At 43.7% G+C, this 25,732-nt stretch overlaps 1 protein-coding gene across 1 annotated transcript in view; it reads right to left on the reverse strand.

The window, feature by feature from the left end:
• The window catches only part of LOC121568744 (transducin beta-like protein 3), a 44,182-nt gene that overhangs the window by 5,823 nt on the left and 12,627 nt on the right, over window positions 1-25,732 (reverse strand). The window contains exons 12-20 of the mRNA XM_041879142.2: window positions 25,568-25,626; window positions 23,979-24,085; window positions 23,614-23,749; window positions 20,671-20,913; window positions 17,012-17,082; window positions 13,965-14,121; window positions 9,008-9,066; window positions 2,082-2,185; window positions 211-282 (exon numbers count right to left, since the gene is read on the reverse strand). Coding sequence (XP_041735076.2) covers window positions 211-282; window positions 2,082-2,185; window positions 9,008-9,066; window positions 13,965-14,121; window positions 17,012-17,082; window positions 20,671-20,913; window positions 23,614-23,749; window positions 23,979-24,085; window positions 25,568-25,626 — 1,008 coding nt within the window. The remainder of the gene's footprint in view (window positions 1-210; window positions 283-2,081; window positions 2,186-9,007; window positions 9,067-13,964; window positions 14,122-17,011; window positions 17,083-20,670; window positions 20,914-23,613; window positions 23,750-23,978; window positions 24,086-25,567; window positions 25,627-25,732) is intronic.

A 25,732-nucleotide genomic window follows, 5' to 3' on the forward strand; every position in this document is an offset into this window, starting at 1 on the left:
GGACCACTACCATACAAGGACCTTTATCATGGACCATTCCCACGGACTATTAACATACACAGACCATTTTCACTGACCATTATAAAGGTGCCGTCATCACCATATTGAATACACAGCAAGCACAAAACGTTTTCAGAATGCTCTGCAACGTAGTAAAAACATAGTGATTTTTTTGGCCAGCTGAGTATACCTCATCCTTTCTGACCTCACCTTTCTGGTCCTGGCGCAGCTTCAGCACAGTCTTCTCCAGCTGCTTAGCACCATCCTCCCCCTGGCGGATCGCTAGGGGCAACACAGGACAGTCATGAGGTCACAGACAGTACACACAGAGTAACCCATATCAGATATAGAAGCCTTTGATCCTGGCATACATAGCCAGTGTCATGGCATAAAATACATAAGCCAGTCTATTAAGACTTTCGTAACTTTTTTCATAACTGTAACTTTCCCTACATAGTGCATTACTTTTGACCAGAGCTCTATGGGGATCAAAAGTAGTGCATTAGATAGGGAATAGGGTGCCATTTGGGATGCAGCCTAAGTATTGCAGCATTTGGGATGCCTCCCGAGTGGCGCAGTGGTCTAAGGCACTGCATCGCAGTGCTAGCTGTGCCACTAGAGATCCTGGTTTGAATCCAGGCTCTGTCGTAGCCGGCCGCGACCAGGAGACCCATGGGGCGGCGCACAATTGGCCCAGCGTCATCCAGGGTAGGGGAGGGAATGGCCGGCAGGGATGTTGGTAGATTGTTGTGGGTTCGATTCCCACGGGGGGCCAGTATAAAAAATATATATAATGTATGCACTCACTAACTGTAAGTCACTCTGGATAAGAGCGTCTGCTAAATGACTAAAATGTAAATAGGCATCATCATGACCTAAGTGATCCATTCAGTCAACAACCACATATAAGATCCTCTAGTGTCGGTATGACGGTCCATTGTTATGCCAATACAATGAACTCTGACCAATCCTTGACGGTCAAACATGTAACCGTAGTCTCTCCCATCCAGTTATTTTAATGGATTTTAACACTAGAAGTGCCAAGGCTGTCATTTTAACTACATATGAACTGAAAATGTAAATCTCTGTCATTTTTAAAGCCATTACCCCTCAGTCCTTGACTTTTCCTAAATAAGTCTATTTAACATACGTATGTTATATGTTGTTAGAATTTCAATATTGAAAACAGAATGTGTTATAAGCAGTTTTAAGAGGACATGTTGTTTTGGAGCTGCACTAGTGTGTTGCCTACATACATGATGTTCCCAACGCCAACATGCCTAAACACTGAGTACATGTACACTCCTGTGTTTATAAACTGTACGTTTATTTAGCTCAGAACCTGATCTCTCTCAGGCTATGTTCAATAGGCACGAGACAGAAGAAAGCGGTCCGAAACAGGGAGGTACTATCGGAACTTGTAAAATAAGAAATCATATAATTCTCGTTGTGCAACGTTTTGCCCTAATGAACACCACCCAGTCTACCTCATCCATGATCGATACACGCAATGTCTAAAACAAGATGTTCCACTCTTCTTTGTTTCGATAAACAAACACTAAAGTGCACCTGTGCACAACGATCTATGTTTTGGCTCAGAAGAATGTCCTGGAATTTGGGTAGTGATTTGGTCCATTTAGTCTATTTGCCTCTAAGGCTTTGACAGACTGTCAGTGGACCTGTTGGTATGCAGGTCACGTCAACCATTAACATAATGACAGAGAGGTTTAGAGAGTCTGAACTGGTTACTGAGTAATGTTTTTGCTTGTAGTAATGAATGCTCTATGTACAGTCCTCTTTATGTACAGTTCCCACAGTTCTAGCCTACACTAGCGCCTGGAGAACTGAGGGAGTGCTAAAGAGACACACACAGGTGAGTGACAAAATGAGCCATGTGGAATCCAGCAGCTATTTCTGGAGATGTGAGGAAGAATCTGGATGATCAACATGCTGTATGTACAGTGTGGAGAAAAGATGTGAGAGACTAGAGACATTTACCTTTGATGATGTCGAGCAGGGAGCGCGAGTGTGTGTGTGTGTGTAGAAGGATATAGAAGAAAAGCGAGAGGATAGAAGTATACCTTTGATGACTTTGAGCACAGTGTGTGGCTGGTCCAGGGAGATGGCCAGGCCCAGAGCCTTCAGGTACTTCTTCTCATGGAGCAGGTTAGACAGCTCCTGTTTCCTGCACAACACAACAACACACCACTACATCAGAAAGTAGAAACCGGGGCTGCGTTCATTACGCACAAAACAGGACTGAGACAGGGAGGGACCACCTGGATTTGTCCAATAAGAAAAGCACATTTTTGTTTCCTGTTGCAAAATGTTTTAAAACATGCCCTAATTAACACGACCCAGGAAAGACGCACAAACACGTGCATGCTGTGATGGACATTTTTGTTAAACCTTTATCATGCTTGTGTACTAGAAGCTTTTTCTTTAAGCTTAATTGCTTCTGCCTTCATTCTGAGATGATTGATATAACTAGATCATATGAGATGGGATTGTGCATGCATGGGTATGAGCCTGTTTATAACTGTTCTGTAGATGTGTAGCATAGGAACCTAGTTTTAGGAAAGTATGGACATGATGTCTCGGTGCACAGCCAAGAGCTAACAGGTGAGACCTATGGTTTCCTGCTAGTCAGAAAGGAAAGAACCGGTTCCTTCTCTATCTACTTCTACCAGAGCAAAGCGTTAAATTCTGCGCACTAATGACAAAGCTGTTGTCCTGGCTAAGGCCTGTTGCTGGGCAAAAGGTTCAAACTTGGTGTGTGTACAGTGCTATGAAAAAGTATTTGCCCCCTTTCTAATTTTCTCTACTTTTGCATATTTGTGATACTGAATGTTATCAGATCTTCAACCAAAACCTAATATTAGATAAAGGGAACATAAGTGAACAAATAACACAACAATTACATATTTATTTCATAAACAAAGTTATGCAACACCCAATTCCCCTGTGTGGAAAAGTAATTGCCCCCTTACACTCAATAACTGGTTGTGCCACCTTTAGCTGCAATGACTCCAACCGAATGCTTCCTGTAGTTGTTGATCAGTCTCTCACGTCGCTGTGGAGGAATTTTGGCCCACTCTTCCATGCAGAACTGCTTTAACTCAGTGACGTGAGGGTTTTCAAGCATGAACTGCTCGTTTCAAGTCCTGCCACAACATCTCAATTGGGATTAGGTCTGGACTTTGACTAGGCCATTCCAAAACTTCAAATTTGTTGCTTTTTAGCAATTTTCATGTAGACTTGATTGTGTGTTTTGGATCACTTCAGCTTCAGCTCACAGACGGATGGTCTGACATTCTCCTGTAGAATTATCTGATACGGAGCAGAATTCATGGTTCCTTCTATTAAGGCAAGTCGTCCAGGTCCTGAGGCAGCAAAGCATCCCCAAACCATTACACCACCACCACCATGCTTGACCTTTGGTATGATGTTCTTACTGTGGAATGCAGAGTTTGGTTTTCGCCAGGCATTTATGGTACCATGTCGTCCAAAAAGTTATACTTTTGAATCATCTGTCCATAGAACGTTCTTCCAAGAGTCTTGATGATCATCCAGGTGCTTTTTGGCAAACTTGAGTCAACTTTTTGGATGAGATGGGTCCCATTATGCCTGGCGAAAACCAAACTCTGCATTCCACAGTAAGAACATCATACCAAAGGTCAAGCATGGTGGTGGTGGTGTGATGGTTTGGGGTTGCTTTGCTGCCTCAGGACCTGGACGACTTGCCTTAATAGAAGGAACCATGAATTTTGCTCCGTATCAGAGTATTCTACAGAATGTCAGACCATCCGTCTGTGAGCTGAAGCTGAAGTGCAGCAAGACAATGATCCAAAACACACAATCAAATCTACATGAAAATTGCTAAAAAGCAACAAATTGGAATTTTTGGAATGGCCTAGTCAAAGTCCAGACCTAATCCCAATTGAGATGTTGTGGCAGGACTTGAAACGAGCAGTTCATGCTTGAAAACCCACACGTCACTGAGTTAAAGCAGTTCTGCATGGAAGAGTGGGCCAAAATTCCTCCACAGCGACGTGAGAGACTGATCAACAACTACAGGAAGCATTTGGTTGGAGTCATTGCAGCTAAAGGTGGCACAACCAGTTATTGAGTGTAAGGGGCAATTACTTTTTCACACAGGGGAATTGGGTGTTGCATAACTTTGTTTATGAAATAAATGAAATAAATATGTAATTGTTGTGTTATTTGTTCACTTATGTTCCCTTTATCTAATATTAGGTTTTGGTTGAAGATCTGATAACATTCAGTATCACAAATATGCAAAAGTGGAGAAAATTAGAAAGGGGGCAAATACTTTTTCATAGCACTGTATGTGTATGGGTGTTAAGCCACACATCATCTAGGCAGACAGCAAAAGACGCTACTTGAGGAACTATGTCTGGGGAGATTTCCTGTTGTTTTAAACACCTATTGTCCTCAGAATGAGACAACCTTTTTCAAAGTTAGTCTGCACCCTGTATCCCAGTTTCGTCTCATTGTCCAGCCCATACACACACCAAGATCACGAGTTTTGTACATGCTTGCATAAGATGACTTGCCTATATAAGGTTTCTGTACTCCTCGTGTCATTCGAGCTCTCTGGCGTACACCTTAGAAGTGCATGTCTGACCAGCTCCATTATTGCAATAATTAATTGATAAATAAAGCATAATTGTTTGAAGAAATAAAGTCTCTCCTTATTGGGTAGAACTTCCACGACAATGCACAACTCATATGGTCATGTTTTTTTTCTCTCTCTGGCATCAGTGGATTGATTCCATCACTATTATTCAGAAATTAAAGCATCAATCATCATCTGCACAGAGGTCAGACCATAGGAGTTTCTGTCCTCTCCTAAACTTCAAGGAATCAGATGAAGTGGCGGCGACGTTCAGAAGCACATGATAGAATACACGCTCATTTCCACACATCAGCTTTTAATTTAGCTGGGGGCTGTTTCCTTAAGACAGAGGTACAATTTCTGTAGAATTACTGCAGCAATGTGTGTGTGTGTGTGTGTGTGTGTGTGTGTGTGTGTGTGTGTGTGTGTGTGTGTGTGTGTGTGTGTGTGTGTGTGTGTGTGTGTGTGTGTGTGTGTAAACAGAAGCAAGTAAATATAAAATGTTATCCATCGTGACTTCTTTCCAACATGACCTCTAGTCTGGTTAGGCAGTGGGCAAACTTTGGTCTAACAAACCCTTCATCTGTAGATATTTATCAGCTGTTGCAAGAGCAGAGTCTACAAAGTGGGTCATGGTGGCTCAACTCAGAAGATTCTAACCCCTCACCAACCACGACCCTAAACTAAACTAGCTTAACCACTGACCCTAAACTGACCCACTGACCCTAAAATGACCAACCGACCCTACAGTGGTGTGAAAAAGTGTTTGTCCCCTTCCTGATTTCTTATTTGTTTGCATGTTTGTCACACTTAAATGTTTCAGATCATCAAACAAATTTAAATATTAGTCAAAGATATCACAAGTAAACACAAAATGCAGTTTTGAAATGAAGGTTGTTATTATTAAGGGAAAACAAAATCCAAACCCACATGGCCCTGTGTGAAAAAGTGATTGCCCCCTTCAACCTAATAACTGGTTGGGCAACCCTTAGCAGCAACAACTGCAATCAAGCGTTTGCGATAACTTGCAATGAGTCTTTTACAGCGCTGTGGAGGAATTTTGGCCCACTCATCTTTGCAGAATTGTTGTAATTCAGCCACATTGGAGGGTTTGAGCATGAACTGCCTTTTTAAGGTCATGCCACAGCATCTCAATAGGATTCAGGTCAGGACTTTGACTAGGCCACTCCAAAGTCTTAATTTTGTTTTTCTTCAGCCATTCAGAGGTGGACTTGCTGGTGTGTTTTGGATCATTGTCCTGCTGCAGAACCCAAGGTCGCTTCATCTTGAGGTCACGAACAGATGACTGGACATTCTCCTTCAGGATTTTTTGGTAGACAGCCGAATTCATGGTTCCATTTATCACAGCAAGTCTTCCAGGGCCTGAAACAGCAAAACAGGCCCAGACCATCACACTACCACCACCATATTTTACTGTTGGTATGATGTTCTTTTCCTGAAATGCGGTGTTACTTTTACGACAGATGTAATGGGACACACACCTTCCAAAAAGTTCAACTTTTGTCTCGTCAGTCCACAGAGTATTTCCCCAAAGGCCTTGGGGATCATCAAGATGTTTTCTGGCAAAAATGTTTTCGTCTTGGAACTCTGCCATGCAGGCCATTTTTGCCCAGTCTCTTTCTTATGGTGGAGTCATGAACACTGACCTTAACTGAGGCAAGTGAGGCCTGCAGCTCTTTGGATGTTGTTGTGGGGTCTTTTGTGACCTCTTGGATGAGTCGTCGCTGCGCTCTTGGGGTAATTTTGGTCGGCCGGCCACTCCTGGGAAGGTTCACCACTGTTCCATGTTTTCGCCATTTGTGGATAATGGCTCTCACTGTGGTTCGCTGGAGTCCCAAAGCTTTAGAAATGGCTTTATAACCTTTTCCAGACTGATGGATCTCAATTACTTTCTTTCTCATTTGTTCCTGAATTTTTTGGATCTCGGCATGATGTCTAGCTTTTGAGGATCTTTTGGTCTACTTCACTTTGTCAGGCAGGTCCTATTTAAGTGATTCCTTGATTGAGAACAGGTGTGGCAGTAATCAGGCCTGGGTGTGGCTAGAGGAATTGAACTCAGGTGTGATAAACCACAGTTGAGTTGTGTTATAACAGGTGGGGCAAACACTTTTTCACACAGGGCCATGTACAGTGGGGGAAAAAAGTATTTAGTCAGCCACCAATTGTGCAAGTTCTCCCACTTAAAAAGATGAGAGAGGCCTGTAATTTTCATCATAGGTACACGTCAACTATGACAGACAAATTGAGAAAAACAATCCAGAAAATCACATTGTAGGATTTTTAATGAATTTATTTGCAAATTATGGTGGAAAATAAGTATTTGGTCACCTACAAACAAGCAAGATTTCCGGCTCTCACAGACCTGTAACTTCTTCTTTAAGAGGCTCCTCTGTCCTCCACTCGTTACCTGTATTAATGGCACCTGTTTGAACTTGTTATCAGTATAAAAGACACCTGTCCACAACCTCAAACAGTCACACTCCAAACTCCACTATGGCCAAGACCAAAGAGCTGTCAAAGGACACCAGAAACAAAATTGTAGACCTGCACCAGGCTGGGAAGACTGAATCTGCAATAGGTAAGCAGCTTGGTTTGAAGAAATCAACTGTGGGAGCAATTATTAGGAAATGGAAGACATACAAGACCACTGATAATCTCCCTCGATCTGGGGCTCCACGCAAGATCTCACCCCGTGGGGTCAAAATGATCACAAGAACGGTGAGCAAAAATCCCAGAAACACACGGGGGACCTAGTGAATGACCTGCAGAGAGCTGGGACCAAAGTAACAAAGCCTACCATCAGTAACACACTATGCCGCCAGGGACTCAAATCCTGCAGTGCCAGACGTGTCCCCCTGCTTAAGCCAGTACATGTCCAGGCCCGTCTGAAGTTTGCTAGAGTGCATTTGGATGATCCAGAAGAGGATTGGGAGAATGTCATATGGTCAGATGAAACCAAAATAGAACTTTTTTGGTAAAAACTCAACTCGTCGTGTTTGGAGGACAAAGAATGCTGAGTTGCATCCAAAGAACACCATACCTACTGTGAAGCATGGGGGTGGAAACATCATGCTTTGGGGCTGTTTTTCTGCAAAAGGGACCAGGACGACTGATCCGTGTAAAGGAAAGAATGAATGGGGCCATGTATCGTGAGATTTTGAGTGAAAACCTCCTTCCATCAGCAAGGGCATTGAAGATGAAACGTGGCTGGGTCTTTCAGCATGACAATGATCCGAAACACACCGCCCGGGCAACGAAGGAGTGGCTTCGTAAGACACATTTCAAGGTCCTGGAGTGGCCTAGCCAGTCTCCAGATCTCAACCCCATAGAAAATCTTTGGAGGGAGTTGAAAGTCCGTGTTGCCCAGCGACAGCCCCAAAACATCACTGCTCTAGAGGAGATCTGCATGGAGGAATGGGACAAAATTTGACGTTTGACCTGTGTCATTGCCAACAAAGGGTATATAACAAAGTATTGAGAAACTTTTGTTATTGACCAAATACTTATTTTCCACCATAATTTGCAAATAAATTCATAAAAAATCCTACAATGTGATTTTCTGGATTTTGTTTTCTCATTTTGTCTGTCATAGTTGACGTGTACCTATGATGAAAATTACAGGCCTCTCTCATCTTTTTAAGTGGGAGAACTTGCACAATTGGTGGCTGACTAAATACTTTTTTCCCCCACTGTAAATCTTTTCATTCATTCCATTAAAGCCATTACAATGAGCCCCATCCAACGATTTCTCCAATCACAAGCCTCCGCTGGATGACTTGGAGAGAGAGGCTTAGGCACCTTACACACACACACACTTCAGAAGCAAGTTTTCCCTTAATAATAACAACCTTCATTTCAAAACTGCATTTTGTGTTTACTTGTGTTCTTTGACTAATATTTAAATTTGTTTGATGATCTGAAACATTTAAGTGTGACAAACATGCAAAGAAATAACAAATCAGGAAGGGGGCAAACACTTTTTCACACCACTGTATGTTAACCACTGAAAGTAAACCAAATTCCAGTTCTAATTCCAAATTGTCCTCATTGAAAAACATTGAAGAATTGGAATTTCAATGTATTTCCTGAACCACCTACATTTAAAAACTATATATGCAGGCTGTATGTCCCAAGCAAAAATCTAACCCACAGCCTTTGTGTTTGTCAGCACAATGCCCCAACCAACTGAACCATCTGAAGGTGAAGGATGTTTTAATGCCCAGTTGATATCTATATTGAAGGTGAAGGATGTTTTAATGCCCAGTTGATATCTGTATTGAAGGTGAAGGATGTTTTAATGCCCAGTTGATATCTGTATTGGTGTGGACTGCACTAAGATGAACTCACTTGAGTATCTGGTCTTCCTGCTTAGCCTGCTCCTCTGCCTGCTCCACCTCTGTCACGTCCTACAGGAGGAAGGCACACAGAATACATTTATCATTTAATTAATTATATTTATACAACAACATTATAACTGTCTGGTTAACAGTTCTAGATTTGCCATACAAATATACCCCCAGTTTTAACATTTACATATACATTTTAGTCATTTAGCAGACGCTCTTATCCAGAGGGACTTACAGTTAGTGAATACATATTTTTTTTATACTGGCCCCCCGTGGGAATCGAACCCACAACCCTGGCGTTGCAAACGCCATGCTCTATCAACTGAGCTACATCCCTGCCGGCCATTCCCTCCCCTACCCTGGACGACGCTGGGCCAATGTGCGCCGCCCATGAGTCTCCCGGTCGCGGCCGGCTGCGACAGAGCCTGGATTCGAACCAGGATCTCTAGTGGCACAGTTAGCACTGCGATGCAGTGCCTTAGACCACTGCGCCACTCAGGAGTCTTTTAAGACATATAGCATCTAGTTTAAACTTCACAACCTGAATCGCTAGACTATCTAGGATGGGTGTGACAATAGTTGGAACCAGATTAGAGTACCAAGACACTCCCTAAGTTAATTCACATTAAGTAACTCAGTATTCACACCTTGCATTAATCCTTTTCATAAAGATCTGAAACACAATGGACATCACGACCATACAGCACATGACACAGTACACAAATCATTGCCACAACAGCTTTTAATTTGATGTTTCCTTAACGTACAATTTCTGCAGGATAACCGTAGCCATGAGGTCAGCTGGGTGGCAACGCTTCCAAATCATCATGAAACCAGTCACCAATGCCTAGGGGAGTTATACCTGGAAATTACACGGTACTCACTGTGAGGTTAACAGGAAGTAGCGCAGTAGTAATGCAATGGTATGAGCTCTTTTATTGACCTAGACTGAACAGGTGAATCCAGGTGAAAGCTATGATCCCTTATTGATGTCACTTGTTAAATCCACTTCAAATCAGTGTAGATGAAGGGGAGGAGACAGGTTAAAGAAGGATTTTTAAGCCTTGAGACATGGATTGTGTATGTGTTCAATTCAGAGGGTGACTGGGCAAGACAAAAGATTTAAGTGCCTTTGAACCGGGTATGGTAGTAGGTGCCAGGCGAACCGGTTTGTGTGTGTCAAGAACTGCAACGCTGCTGGGTTTTTCACGCTCAACAGTTTCCCATGTGTATCAAGAATGGTCCACCAACCAAAGGACATCCAGCAAACTTGACACAACTGTGGGAAACATTGGAGTCAACATAAGCCAGCATCTTTGTGGAACACTTTTGACACCTTGTAGAGTCCATGCCCCGACGAATTGAGGCTGTTCTGAGGGCAAAATGGGGGTGCAACTCAATATTAAGAAGGTGTTCCTAATGTTTTGTACACTCAGTGTAGTCACTACTTGGAGTCCTAGCCAAAAGTAATGCACTAAAATAGGGAATAGGGGGACATTTGGGACACAGACAATATTATGCAAGCTGCCGTGTCAACGTTTTTTGGACCAGGGTTCGTACAGACAAGTCAAATTCAAAGACTTTAGTACTTTTTCAAGCACTAATATTTATTTTCAATTACCACCAATTTCTAATAGTCTGGGTAGCCATTTGATTAGATGTTCAGGAGTCTTATGGTTTGGGGGTAGAAGCTGTTTAAAAGCCTCTTGGACCTAGACTTGGCGCTCCGGTACCACTTGCCGTGCGGTAGCAGAGAGAACAGTCTATGACTAGGGTGGCTGGAGTCTTTGACAATTTTTAGGGCCTTCCTCTGACACCGCCTGGTATAGAGGTCCTGGATGGCAGGTAGCTTGGCCCCAGTGATGTACTGGGCCTTACGCACTACCCTCTGTAGTGCCTTGCGGTCGGAGGCCGAGCAGTTGCCATACCAGGCAGTGGTGCAACCAGTCAGGATGCTCTCGATGCCTGGCCATGCAGTCATGAGTGAACAGGGAGTACATGAGGGGACTGAGCACGCACCCCTGAGGGGCCCCCGTGTTGAGGATCATCGTGGCGGATGCGTTGTTACCTACCCTTACCACCTGGGGGCGGCCCGTCAGGAAGTCCAGGATCTAGTTGAAGAGGGAGGTGTTTAGTCCTAGGGTCCTTAGCTTAGTGATGAGCTTTGAGGGCACTACGGTGTTGAACGCTGAGCTGTCGTCAATGAATAACATTCTCACGTAGGTGTTCCTTTTGTCCAGGTGGGAAAGGGCAGTGTGGAGTGCAATAGAGATTGCATCATCTGTGGATCTGTTGGGGCGGTAGGCAAATTGGAGTGGGTCTAGGGTTTCTGGGATAATGGTGTTGATGTGAGCCATGACCAGCCTTTCAAAGCACTTCATGGCTACAGACGTGAGTGCTACGGGTCGGTAGTCATTTTAGGCAGGTTACCTTAGTGTTCTTGGTCACAGAGACTATGGTGGTCTGCTTGAAACATGTTGGTATTACAGACTCAGACAGGGAGAGTTTGAAAATGTCAGTGAAGACACTTGCCAGTTGGTCAGCGCATGCTCGGAGTACACGTCCTGGTAATTCGTCTGGCCCTGTGGCCTTGTGAATGTTGACCTGTTTAAAAGGTCTTACTCACATCAGCTACAGAGAGCGTGATCACACAGTCGTCCGGAACAGCTGATGCTCTCATGCATGTTTCAGTGTTACTTGCCTCGAAGCAAGCATAGGAAGTAATTTAGCTCATCTGGAAGGCTTGTGTCACTGGGCAGCTCGCAGCTGTGCTTCCCTTTGTAGTTCAACTCAATAATACGTGTTTCACTACTTATTTACTACATACATGAGTGGTAAGTCAGGACTGATGATATTTACTGATTTCATTATATGAACTAACTCATTCAAATCTTCGACATTTTTGCATGTTGCGTTTATCTTTTTGTTCAGTGTACATAATATTAAATTGTCTTTATATTTAAATGGTCTTTAAATTTCACTAAATCTTAGGTCCCACAGGTTGTCCCAACACAATGACATGAAAGTGAAATCTGACAGTGTAAAAGGCCCTTAGTTGACTGATAAATGCTGTATTCTATACCCATTTGAAGAGAAAGATATTAATGTGTTTGACAAGATTAAAGACTCTCTCAGGGGACCCTATTTAAATTTTAGAGGACCCCACATGGGTCTCGGACCCCAAATTTGGGAACCACTGTACTCCCTGCTTGCTTCAATGCTTCCTCACTCTGTGTATCTCCTTTGCCTCCTTCATTGCAGCCTGACTCACCACTGTCTGTCTTACAACTCTCTATAAAGAACATGTATTTTGTTATGAGAACTTATAGTAGCCCATCTTTTGATTATAGCTAGCTTAATTTCAGTCAACTGCTCCTGCTGAGGTCAGGCTCCGTTCAACGTTAACTTCTTACTTCATCCTTCTAGCCAGCTAGTTAGCTACCTACCTGGCTAATAGCCAGAGCCCTTGAGCTACCTAGACATCTGACTGAAATAGCAGCGACTATTTACCAGTTGTACACTCATTCCCCGAGAGACACAGCAGGAGTCAAGGGATGTTAAAATAATTCCCACTGTCAGCGGAGTCTCTCTGCTACTTGCCACTGTTGGTCTGGGCAGAGGTTGTTAGTTTCACCTCTCTGCCTATGTCGTGGGCGGAGATTCCCGTTGGACAGAGTGGTGAATGAATACACTGCTAAAAAGGCAAATCCGGGGGAGCAGGCGAACATAACGAGCATACATGAATCATTCATGATTCCACTTGTTCTCATGATAATTAACTAAATAAAAAGGTGAGTAAATGCTATTTCATAAATAAAAAGGTGCATAAAGGGCGTTTACCCTCCACTACATCCCTGGTTGGGTCTGGCAAAACCCATTCATAAACATCAATATCCTGCCCGGCGGGATTTAACCTACATTTGCCCGGCATTTTAACTATTGATGTGACATTTGGCGGCGCCTAATCAGTCAGTTCTTTACCTGCCTGGCTAAGTGGCAGTGTGGGTGGAATGAGAGAGCTCGCCTGGCAACCAGAGCACGAAAAACGTGAGGAAATAAAACTCGGTAGTCTGCCTGGAAATTCATTAGCAAGACCATCATATTAACATATTTTATCATTTTAATTCAAGTACTTATGAAGTACCAACTTCAGAAAATGTCTGATAATTCAAGGTATTCCAGTACTTGAATTTCAGAGTGCCAAATTCAAGTACTTTAAGCACATCAAGCACCTTGTGCGAACCCTGTTGGACACCGGAAAGGGAGCTGGCAATGCTCCTATCTCAAGTTTTTGTAGGGGCGATTACAGCTGGTTATCTACTAATTTACAGGTAGGAGTCTGACTAATAGCATTCCTAGCCTCCTGAGTGGCGCAGTGGTCTAAGGCACTGCATCGCAGTGCTAACTGTGCCACTAGAGATCCTGGTTCGAATCCAGGCTCTGTCGCAGCCGGCCGCGACCGGGAGACTCATGGGCGGCGCACAATTGGCCCAGCGTCGTCCAGGGTAGGGGAGGGAATGGCCGGCAGGGATGTAGCTCAGTTGATAGAGCATGGCGTTTGCAACGCCAGGGTTGTGGGTTCGATTCCCACGGGGGGCTAATATAAAAAATAATAAAATGTATTCACTAACTGTAAGTCGCTCTGGATAAGAGCGTCTGCTAAATGACTAAAATGTAAATGTAAATGTAGTAATTATATTTCTATGGTTGGTGAGAGATGTCAAGACTTTGAAGCACTTTGTGACAACAGCTGATGAAAAAAGGGCTTTTTAAATAGATTCGATTGATTGATTGGTTGGTTGGTAGATTAATTAACTTACAGTATATGTACTATATTAACCAGGTCATAACGTGGTTTCCAACTGGACCAGCTTTATATGCATTTCTAATGATCCGAAATCAGTCAATCAATCAAACAACCAATCAGTGAGCGTTGGTTGGTTAGGGCCAGTACTGACCGTCCACACAGTGATGTTGGAGTCGGCCGAGGCGGTGACCACGCGGTCATCTTTCCTGGTGGCGTGGAGACCCCACACCTTGTCCTGGTGGGCATCCAGCGTCTTCACACACTCGTTGGTCTTGATGGTCCACAGCTTCACCAGCCCATCTGATCCACTGGAGAGAGACAGAGGAGGGAAGACAGAGAGACGGGCGGAGAGAAAGAGAGGGAACGAGAGCGAGGCAAGCGGAGAGAGAGCGAGAGAAAGAGGGACTCAAAGATTGAGAGGGAGGGAGAGAGAAAGATGTGGTTTAAGGAAAATAAACGGAGTATAACCAACGCACGGGATGTGATATTGGCATGCTACCTTAAGAAATACGGAAGGATAAAAAAAAGGCTACTTTTACAGTACCAGTCAAAAGTTTGGACACCTACTCATTCAAGGATTTTCTTAATTTTTTACTATTTTCTACATTGTAGAATAATAGTGGACATCAAAACTATGAAATAACACATATGGAATCATGTAGTAACCAAAAAAATGTGTTAATGAAATCCAAATACAGTGGGGAGAACAAGTATTTGATACACTGCCGTCATGGATTAATATCCTGCAGCGCACGCAAGGTCCCCCTGCTCAAGCCAGCGCATGTCCAGGCCCGTCTGAAGTTTGCCAATGACCAGAGGAATTGGAGAAGGTCATGTGGTCTGATGAGACAAAAATAGAGCTTTTTGGTCTAAACTCCACTCGCCGTGTTTGGAGGAAGAAGAAGGATGAGTACAACCCCAAGAATACCATTCCAACCGTGAAGCATGGAGGTGGAAACATCATTCTTTGGGGATGCTTTTCTGCAAAGGGGACAGGACGACTGCACCGTATTGAGGGGAGGATGGATGGGGCCTCCTTCCCTCAGTAAGAGCATTGAAGATGGGTCGTGGCTGGGTCTTCCAGCATGACGACGACCCGAAACACACAGCCAGGGCAACTAAGGAGTGGCTCCATAAGAAGCATCTCAAGGTCCTGGAGTGGCCTAGCCAGTCTCCAGACCTGAATCCAATAGAAAATCTTTGGAGGGAGCTGAAAGTCTGTATTGCCCAGCGACAGCCCCGAAACCTGAAGGATCTGGAGAAGGTCTGTATGGAGGAGTGGGCCAAAATCCCTGCTGCAGTGTGTGCAAACTTGGTCAAGACCTACAGGAAACGTATGATCTCTGTAATTGCAAACAAAGGTTTATGTAACAAATATTAAGTTCTGCTTTTCTGATGTATCAAATACTTATGTCATGCAATAAAATGCAAATTAATTACTTAAAAATCATACAATGTGATTTTCTGGATTTTTAGATTCCGTCTCTCACAGTTGAAGTGTACCTATGATAAAAATTACAGACCTCTACATGCTTTATAAGTAGGAAAACCTGCAAAATCGGCAGTGTATCAAATACTTGTTCTCCCCACTGTATATTTTATATTTGAGATTCTTCAAATAGCCACCCTTTGCCTTGATGACAGCTTTGCACACTCTTGGCATTCTCTCAACCAGCTTCACCTGGAATGCTTTTCCAACAGTCTTGAAGGAGTTCCCACATATGCTTAGCACTTGTTGGCTGCTTTTCCTTCACTCTGCCATCCGACTCATCCCAAACCATCTCAATTGGGTTAAGGTGGGGGACTGTGGAGGCCAGGTCATCTGATGCAGCACTCCATCACTCTCCTTCTTGGTCAAATAGCCCTTACACAGCCTGGAGGTGTGTTGGGTCATTGTCCTGTTGAAAAACAAATGATTGTCCCACTAAGCCCAAACCAGATGGGATGGCGTATCGCTGCAGAATGCTGTGGTAGCCATGCTGGTTAAGTGTGCCTTGAATTCTAAATAAATCACAGGCAGTGTCAACAGCAAAGCACCCCCACACCATAACACCTCCTCCTCCATGCTTTACGGTGGGAACTACTCATGCGGAGATCATCCGTTCACCCACACCGTGTCTCACAAAGACACGGCGGTTGGAACCAAAAACCAAAGGAGAAATTTCCACCAGTCTAATGTCCATTGCTCGTGTTTCTTGGCCCAAGCAGGTCTTTTCTTCTTATTGGTGTCCTTTAGTAGTGGTTTCTTGGCAGCAATTCGACCATGAAGGCCTGATTCACACAGTCCCTTCTGAACAGTTGATGTTGAGATGTGTCTGTTACTTGAACTCGGTGAAGCATTTATTTGGGCTGCAATGCATGAGGCTGGTAACTCTAATGAACGTATCCCCTGCAGCAAAGGTAACACTGGGTCTTCCATTCCTGTGGTGGTCCTCATGAGAGCCAGTTTCATCATAGCGCTTGATGGTTTTTGTGAATGCACTTGAAGAAACTTTCAAAGTTCTTGAAATTTTCCGTATTGACTGACCTTCATGTCTTAAAGTAAGGATGGACTGTCGTTTCTCTTTGCTTATTTGAAGTGTTCTTGCCATAATATGGACTTGGTCTTTTCCCAAATAGGGCTATCTTCTGTCACAACACAACAGATTGGCTCAAACGCATTAAGGAAAGAAATTCCCCAAATAAGAAATTCCCCAAATTAACTTTTAACAAGGCACACCTGTTAAATGAAATGCATTCCAGGTGACTACCTCATGAAGCTGGTTGAGAGAATGCCAAGAGTGTGCAAAGGTGTCATCTGTGGTCCTCTGTAGCTCAATTGGTAGAGCACGGCACTTGTAACGCCAAGGTAGTGGGTTCGATCCCCGGGACCACCCATACACAAAAATGTATGCACGCATGACTGTAAGTCGCTTTGGATAAAAGCGTCTGCTAAATGGCATATTATATTATTATTATTATTATTATTATTATAAGGCAAAGGGTGGCTATTTGAAGAATCTCAAATATAAAATATATTTTGATTTCTTTAACACTTTTTTGGTTACTACATGATTCCATATGTGTTATTTCATAGTTTTGATGTCTTCACTATTATTCTACAAGTAAATATTTTTTACAAATAAATAGAAATCCTTGAATGAGTAGGTGTGTCCAAACTTTTGACTGGTAATGTACACAAAATAGTGTGTGTCGTACCTTGTGAGTAGCTGAGTCCCTCTGCTCACAAAGATGAGCTTCAGCACAGAGGCATCATGGCCTTCAAACGTCTACAAGACACAACATGGCACACCAGTTTCACTGCCAGAGAACGCACAGATACAACTTAATCTGCTTACACCAGGGCACATATTCAAAAAGCGTCAGTGAGTAGGAGTGCTGATCTAAGATCAGGTCCTCACTGTCCATATCTTATTCATTACAATCTAAAAGGCATACCTGATCCTAGATCAGCACCATGGATACGGGCCCACGCCACACGTACGTAAAAAGACTAACGGATGTTTTAGATAACATTTGAAGATAGTGTACATAACTAACCAAGGCAAGCCATTTCATCAGGTTCTGTTCCTGTATTCCAGAACAGTTCCATACAGGAGAGCATGACTATTCAAAGAATGCGCCACTCACAAAGAGCAGAAAGGATATCGTGAGAGGGAGCCACAAGTTTAATCAACCTCACTCTATAAGCTATTATATTAGTGCATAAAGCTATTAGCCTAACAATGGTCATGATGACTCACAACTACCATTCAATACATGGTACATTTGGTTTTACCAGATTGGTCCGAATATAAGACGGCCTTTTTTCCCCTCGAAATAGGTCCAAAAAAGTCGGGTCGTCTTATATTCGGGTCTAGTATTCAGAGCGCAGTTTCTCTTCTTCGGCGCTCCCTTTAAATGTCAATACACATTCGCGGGCACAGATGGCGCAAAAAATTGGTCCGGACGGAGGGAAGAGGCGTCCCTAACAACCAGCCCGTTACCGGTGTTTAAAGATGGAAAGACAGGCTGACCATTTAGAGACAAGTGGCTCAAAAGTGGGCCAGGTCAATAAACAACAGCGGAGGAGCTATGATGCCAATTTCAAAATAATGGTTGTCAATAAGGCAGAGTCATCTAACAACTGCCAAGCTGCCAAGACATTCGGGGTCACTGAGTGTAATGTAAGAAGATGGCGAGCAGAAAAACAACGTCTAAAAGATGCTAACAGTCAGCGAAAATCCTTCCGTGGTCCTCAAAGTGGTCGTTTCATTGAGGTTGACCGGAGGGTTTTGAATATGTCAGGGGAAAAAAGAAGTGAGGGAATGCCCATTACCAGAGCTGTCATCCAGGTTAAGGCCCTGGAAATCGCCAGAGAGCTCAACATCACTGGATTTGAAAGCCAGCCTCGGCTGGTGTCGTAGAGATGATGCGGCGTAATGGACTGTCACTTAGACGGAGAACGAGTTTGGCCCAACGCCTGCCGTCAGACTTCGGAGAGAAGTCTACTGTGTGAATGGATCCTGCATGCATGGGATGCTATTCCCTCACAGAGCATCATCGATGGCTTTAAAAAATGTTGCATCTCAAATGCATTGGACGGCAGCGAGGACGACGTGCTTTGGGAGGAGCCGGTGGAAGCGGAGCAGCTGGGGAGCGATGACAGCGAGAGCGAACACAGCGGGGCAGAGGACGTGTGTGAGGGATAGAGAGACATCGGAGGAGAAGTTTGGCGAATTTTTGTTAAGTTTAGTTAAATGTGTGGCCTGTATTTTCTCTGTTATTTAAAAATGTTGCTTTATTATTGCTTGATATTAATTTTGAATCATACTGTACATAGTTTGCCTTTGTGTTTAATTCACTGTGTTTTTAATATTGTTATTTTAAAATAAAATGAAGTTCTTTGTTCGGCAAATCTAGTCTGCAAATCTGTTTTTCTAAATGTTTGTGTTGAAAAACGGGGGTCGGGTCTTATAATCAGGGTCGTCTTATATTCGGACCAATACGGTAATTGGTTTGACGAGTGTTTGGAAGAGCCAAGGTAATAGAGGAATTAAAATGGGGTTGATTATCTCATACCTACTGTACGTGGGAAATTAGCAATTGATGAGCAACGTAAAACATGTAAATTCTTGCAAATGTAAATTCTTATGTTTGTACATATACAGTGGACATATACAGTGGACATATACAGTGGAGAAAAAAAGTATTTAGTCAGCCACCAATTGTGCAAGTTCTCCCACTTAAAAAGATGAGAGAGGCCTGTAATTTTCATCATAGGTACACATCAACTATGACAGACAAATTGAGAAAAAGAAATCCAGAAAATCACATTGTAGGATTTTTAATGAATTTATTTGCAAATTATGGTGGAAAATAAGTATTTGGTCACCTACAAACAAGCAAGATTTCCGGCTCTCACAGACCTGTAACTTCTTCTTTAAGAGGCTCCTCTGTCCTCCACTCGTTACCTGTATTAATGGCACCTGTTTGAACTTGTTATCAGTATAAAAGACACCTGTCCACAACCTCAAACAGTCACACTCCAAACTCCACTATGGCCAAGACCAAAGAGCTGTCAAAGGACACCAGAAACAAAATTGTAGACCTGCACCAGGCTGGGAAGACTGATTCTGCAATAGGTAAGCAGCTTGGTTTGAAGAAATCAACTGTGGGAGCAATTATTAGGAAATGGAAGACATACAAGACCACTGATAATCTCCCTCGATCTGGGGCTCCACGCAAGATCTCACCCCGTGGGGTCAAAATGATCACAAGAACGGTGAGCAAAAATCCCAGAACCACACGGGGGGACCTAGTGAATGACCTGCAGAGAGCTGGGACCAAAGTAACAAAGCCTACCATCAGTAACACACTACGCCGCCAGGGACTCAAATCCTGCAGTGCCAGACGTGTCCCCCTGCTTAAGCCAATACATGTCCAGGCCCGTCTGAAGTTTGCTAGAGTGCATTTGGATGATCCAGAAGAGGATTGGGAGAATGTCATATGGTCAGATGAAACCAAAATATAACTTTTTGGTAAAAACTCAACTCGTCGTGTTTGGAGGACAAAGAATGCTGAGTTGCATCCAAAGAACACCATACCTACTGTGAAGCATGGGGGTGGAAACATCATGCTTTGGGGCTGTTTTTCTGCAAAGGGACCAGGACGACTGATCCGTGTAAAGGAAAGAATGAATGGGGCCTTGTATCGTGAGATTTTGAGTGAAAACCTCCTTCCATCAGCAAGGGCATTGAAGATGAAACGTGGCTGGGTCTTTCAGCATGACAATGATTCCAAACACACCGCCCGGGCAACGAAGGAGTGGCTTCGTGAAGAAGCATTTCAAGGTCCTGGAGTGGCCTAGCCAGTCTCCAGATCTCAACCCCATAGAAAATCTTTGGAGGGAGTTGAAAGTCCGTGTTGCCCAGCGACAGCCCCAAAACATCACTGCTCTAGAGGAGATCTGCATGGAGGAATGGGCCAAAATACCAGCAACAGTGTGTGAAAACCTTGTGAAGACTTAGAGAAAACATTTGACCTGTGTCATTGCCAACAAAGGGTATATAACAAAGTATTGAGAAACTTTTGTTATTGACCAAATACTTATTTTCCACCATAATTTGCAAATAAATTCATTAAAAATCCTACAATGTGATTTTCTGGAAAAAAAATTCTCATTTTGTCTGTCATAGTTGACGTGTACCTATGACGAAAATTACAGGCCTCTCATCTTTTTAAGTGGGAGAACTTGCACAATTGGTGGCTGACTAAATACTTTTTCCCCCACTGTAATCACATAAACACACACACGCAAACTAGCAATCATACACGCACCCACCTACCCCCACCCCCCTCAACCCCCCCTCACCCACCTTAAGGCAGCTGAAGTCCTGGAGGCTCCAGAGCTTGACGGAGCCGTCGGCTGAGGAGGATGCCAGAACCTGGTCCATGGGGGAGAACTGGACGCACCAGACCCCCCGGCGGTGGCCCCGGAACACCCCCAGCAGGGCCAGGTTGGCCCCGGGGGCCCCCAGGGACCACAGCTTGGCTAGGCGGTCCTGGGAACCAGACGCCAAGAGCTTGTCGTTGGGGGACACTGCCACGCTGTTCACATCCTGGGGAGGGAGGGGGAGAGACGGGGAAAGACAGGGAGAGGGACAGAATGAGAGAGAGATGAAAGGTCAGGGTATGGGGTCAGTGTGACAAAGCGCAGGGGTGAACACAAAGGGGAAATTAGAAAGTGAGAGATGAGAAGTCGACAAAGAGAAAATTGGGGGTGCGAGGGTAAAAGATAAGTAGAGAGGGGTTGGAGAGGAAGAGGGTGGACAGGAGGAGTGGATGGGGAATATGAGGGTGAGAGACAGGGACGAACAAGGGACAGGGAGATTTAATTCAGAAATTTGGCAAAAATACCTACCAAACACAAACACATAGTCCTTCCTTCCCTCTCAAGTATACATTTCACAGAACAGGCACCCACGTTGCGCATAGAAACCTCATACCATCTGTGTACTGTGTGCATTTGTATGATAACAATAGTTAATGCAGACAAAGGAGCCCACAATAGGAAATTATCAGCTGGGACTTTTACTTCCTTATGAGGAAAGACATACATTTTCCAATCACAGTGAGCAAATCAAGCACCCGAGTCACCAGACAATCACTACAGCGTATCGGTCGGTCGGTCTATCTGTCTGTCTGTCTGTCTGTCTGACTACCAGTGTGGTGCACCTGTGAACGTGCTTCTAGGCATGTGTTAGTGTGTCTCTGCAGTGTACATGCTTGTGTGTAAGTGTGTCCTTGTGTTTGTGCTTTTGTGTGAGTGGGTGTGGGTGTGTGTCTGTGCAGTTATACGTCCTTGTGTACATGCTTGAATGTATGTATGTACAGTTGAAGTCGGAAGTTTACATCTTAACCAAATACATTTCAACTCAGTTTTTCACAATTCCTGACATTTAATCCTAGTAAAAATGCCCTGTTTTAGGTCAGTTAGGATCATCACTTTGTTTTAAGAATGTGAAATGTCAGAATAATAGTAGAGAGAATGATTTATTTCAGCTTTTATTTATTTCATCACATTCCCAGTGGTTCAGAAGTTTAGATACACTCAATTAGTATTTGGTAGCATTGCCTTTAAATTGTTTAACTTGGGTCAAACGTTTCGGGTAGCCTTCCACAAGCTTCCCACAATAAGTTGGGTGAATTTTGGCCCATTCCTCCTGACAGAGTCAGGTTTGTAGGCCTCCTTGCTCGCATATGCTTTTTCAGTTCCGCCCAAACATTTTCTATAGGATTGAGGTCAGGGCTTTGTGATGGCCACTCCAATACCTTTACTTTGTTGTCCTTAAGCCATTTTGCCACAACTTTGGAAGTATGCTTGGGGTCATTGTCCATTTGGAAGACCCATTTGCGACCAAGCTTTAACTTCCTGACTGATGTCTTGAGATGTTGCTTCAATATATCCACCTAATTTTCCTTCCTCATGATGCAATGTATTTTGTGAAGTGCACCAGTCCCTCCTGCAGCAAAGCACCCCCACAGCATGATGCTGCCACCCCCGTTGCTCACGGTTGGGATTGTGTTCCCTCGGCTTGCAAGCGCCCCCTTTTTCATTATGGCCAAACAGTTATATTTTTGTTTCATCAGACCAGAGGACATTTCTCCAAAAAGTACGATCTTTGTCCCCATGTGCAGCTGCAAACCATAGTCTGGCTTTTTTAAATGGCGGTTTTGGAGCAGTGGCTTCTTCCTTGCTGAGCGGCCTTTCAGGTTATGTCGATATAGGACTTGTTTTACTGTAGATACTTTTGTACCTGTTTCCTCCAGCATCTTCACAAGGTCCTTTGCTGTTGTTCTGTGATTGATTTGCACTTTTCGCACCAAAGTACGTTCATCTCTAGGAGACAGAACGCGTCTCCTTCCTGAGCGGTATGACGGCTGCGTGGTCCCATGGTGTTTATACTTGCGTACTATTGTTTGTACAGATGAACGTGGTACCTTCAGGCGTTTGGAAATTGCTCCCAAGGATGAACCAGACTTGGCTGATTTCTTTTGATTTTCCCATGATGTCAAGCAAAGAGGCACTGAGTTTGAAGGTAGGCCTTGAAATACATCCACAGGTACACCTCCAATTGACTCAAATTATGTAAATTAGCCCATCAGAAGCTTCTAGAGCCATGACATCATTTTCTGGAATTTTCCAAGCTGTTTAAAGGCACAGTCAACTTAGTGTATGTAAACTTCTGACCCACTGGAATTGTGATACAGTGAATTATAAGTGAAATAATATGTCTGTAAACAATTGTTGGAACAATTACTTGGGTCATGCACAAAGTAGATGTCCTAACCGACTTGCCAAAACTATAGTTTGTTAACAAGAAATTGGTGGAGTGGTTGAAAAACAAGTTTTAATGACGCCAACCTAAGTGTATGTAAACTTCCGACTTCAACTGTATGTATGATGCTTGAATGTATTGTTGGGTTCTAGTCTGAAATACTTGCTATACTAGAAGTTAATGGGTACATGTATGAGGAATGTATATGGTGGGGTCAATGGAGGCTGGATAAGAGCCAGGGGCTTGGAGAGTTAATAAGTAAGGGAAAAGTCAATCACTTGGTTGTGGTCACTGATAAGGGTGGATAGCTGTGGATTAGTGAGGAATGTGGGCCGAGGTCAGGAGAAGGAACAGTTTTATTACACACATCACTTAAGTTCCTGCCTAGCAATAGAGATGTATTGGCTATCTAGATGTGCAAGGAGTTGACTCCACACAGTAGAGGGTATAAATATATGTACTTGTGGAAACGTGTCATACTTTGTCGTGTGCCTTCTCTGTGACCTGGGCGGTCAGCAGGAACACATCACTGTCTGTTTCCAGGATGGTATCTGGGAGATCCCACACCTTGATGGTGCAGTCCTGACTACCAGACACCACAAATGACTCCTTCATCCTGAAAGAGAGAGAGAGACAGAGAGACAGAGACACATAGAGAGAGAGAGAGAAAGAGAGAGAGACAGACGTAGGATAAGAGGGAAGGATTAGAAAGTGCACAAGCAAGAGAGTATGGATGATTAACACAACCTTCATTGGATATTGGCATTCCCAATACTGGAGAAATTTGCATCCACAGTGGGCCTCCAGGGCCAGAACTGAGGAGACCCTGGTGTGTAGTGGTTTACCTGGAGCAGGTGATGGAGCCCACAGCGTTAGCATGGCTGGAGCCCTGGGCCACACAACACACCTGACCACTGTCTGGATCCTGTCTCCACACACGCACTGACTTATCCTGGGGGGGAAAGAAAGAAAGAACGAAATAAAGAAAGAGAGCGAGCGAGCGAGCGGACACTGACTTATCCTGTACAGAGAGAGAGAGGACACTGACTTATCCTGTACAGAGAGAGAGAGGACACTGACTTATCCTGTACAGAGAGCGAGAGGACACTGACTTATCCTGTACAGAGAGAGAGAGGGGACCCTGGTTAGAGGGAGGGAGTGTGTGTATTAGATGTGTGTGTGTGCTGTCTTGCCAACTGGCATCAGTGGTTTGCTTCCATCACTATTATACAGAAATTAAAACATCATACATCATCTGCACAGAGGTCATTGTCACGTTTGGCATAACGATGACCATAGGAGTTGGCAAAACAGCACAAACAGATCTGGGACCAGGCTAGGGTTCAATAGTAATGATTAGATGATACTGGTTAGTAGGGAGTGTGTGTGTGTGTGTGTGTGTGTGTGTGTATCCATGTGCGTGCATGTGTTTGTGTACGTGTGGATTTCATCCTACCCTGTGGTTAACTAATGTTGAGGAAAGGTTTCCATCCATCCTACTCTGTGGTTAACTAATGTTGAGGAAAGGTTTCCATCCATCCTACTCTGTGGTTAACTAATGTTGAGGAAAGGTTTCCATCCATCCTACCCTGTGGTTAAATGTAAAAATGTAAAATGTAAATGTAAAATGTAAAAATGTAAAATGTAAATGTAAAATGTTTTAAAATGTAAAATGTAAATGTAAAAATGTTGAGGAAAGGTTTCCATCCATCCTACCCTGTGGTTAACTAATGTTGAGGAAAGGTTTCCATCCATCCTACTCTGTGGTTAACTAATGTTGAGGAAAGGTTTCCATCCATCCTACCCTGTGGTTAACTAATGTTGAGGAAAGGTTTCCATCCATCCTACCCTGTGGTTAACTAATGTTGAGGAAAGGTTTCCATCCATCCTACTCTGTGGTTAACTAATGTTGAGGAAAGGTTTCCATCCATCCTACCCTGTGGTTAACTAATGTTGAGGAAAGGTTTCCATCCATCCTACCCTGTGGTTAACTAATGTTGAGGAAAGGTTTCCATCCATCCTACCCTGTGGTTAACTAATGTTGAGGAAAGGTTTCCATCCATCCTACTCTGTGGTTAACTAATGTTGAGGAAAGGTTTCCATCCATCCTACCCTGTGGTTAACTAATGTTGAGGAAAGGTTTCCATCCATCCTACCCTGTGGTTAACTAATGTTGAGGAAAGGTTTCCATCCATCCTACTCTGTGGTTAACTAATGTTGAGGAAAGGTTTCCATCCATCCTACCCTGTGGTTAACTAATGTTGAGGAAAGGTTTCCATCCATCCTACCCTGTGGTTAACTAATGTTGAGGAAAGGTTTCCATCCATCCTACTCTGTGGTTAACTAATGTTAACAAAAGGTTGAGGAGAGGTTTCCATTCGTAAATGGTGAACACTCCTGATGAAACAAGGAAACAGTCAGTCTGTAGCCTCACCTTCGCACAGCTCACAAACAGGGAACCTTTCTTGAACACGTCGAGTGACAGGACGGTATCTGTGGAGGAGAAAGGAAAGATCAGTAGAATTCAAAAGGTCAACCCTTTTGAAAGTTCGAGCCAGGTGAGAAAAGAGCAACACTCAATGTCAGTCAAACCGTCAAA

Source organism: Coregonus clupeaformis, chromosome 7 (assembly GCF_020615455.1).
Source record: "Coregonus clupeaformis isolate EN_2021a chromosome 7, ASM2061545v1, whole genome shotgun sequence".
Classification (NCBI taxonomy): domain Eukaryota; kingdom Metazoa; phylum Chordata; class Actinopteri; order Salmoniformes; family Salmonidae; genus Coregonus; species Coregonus clupeaformis.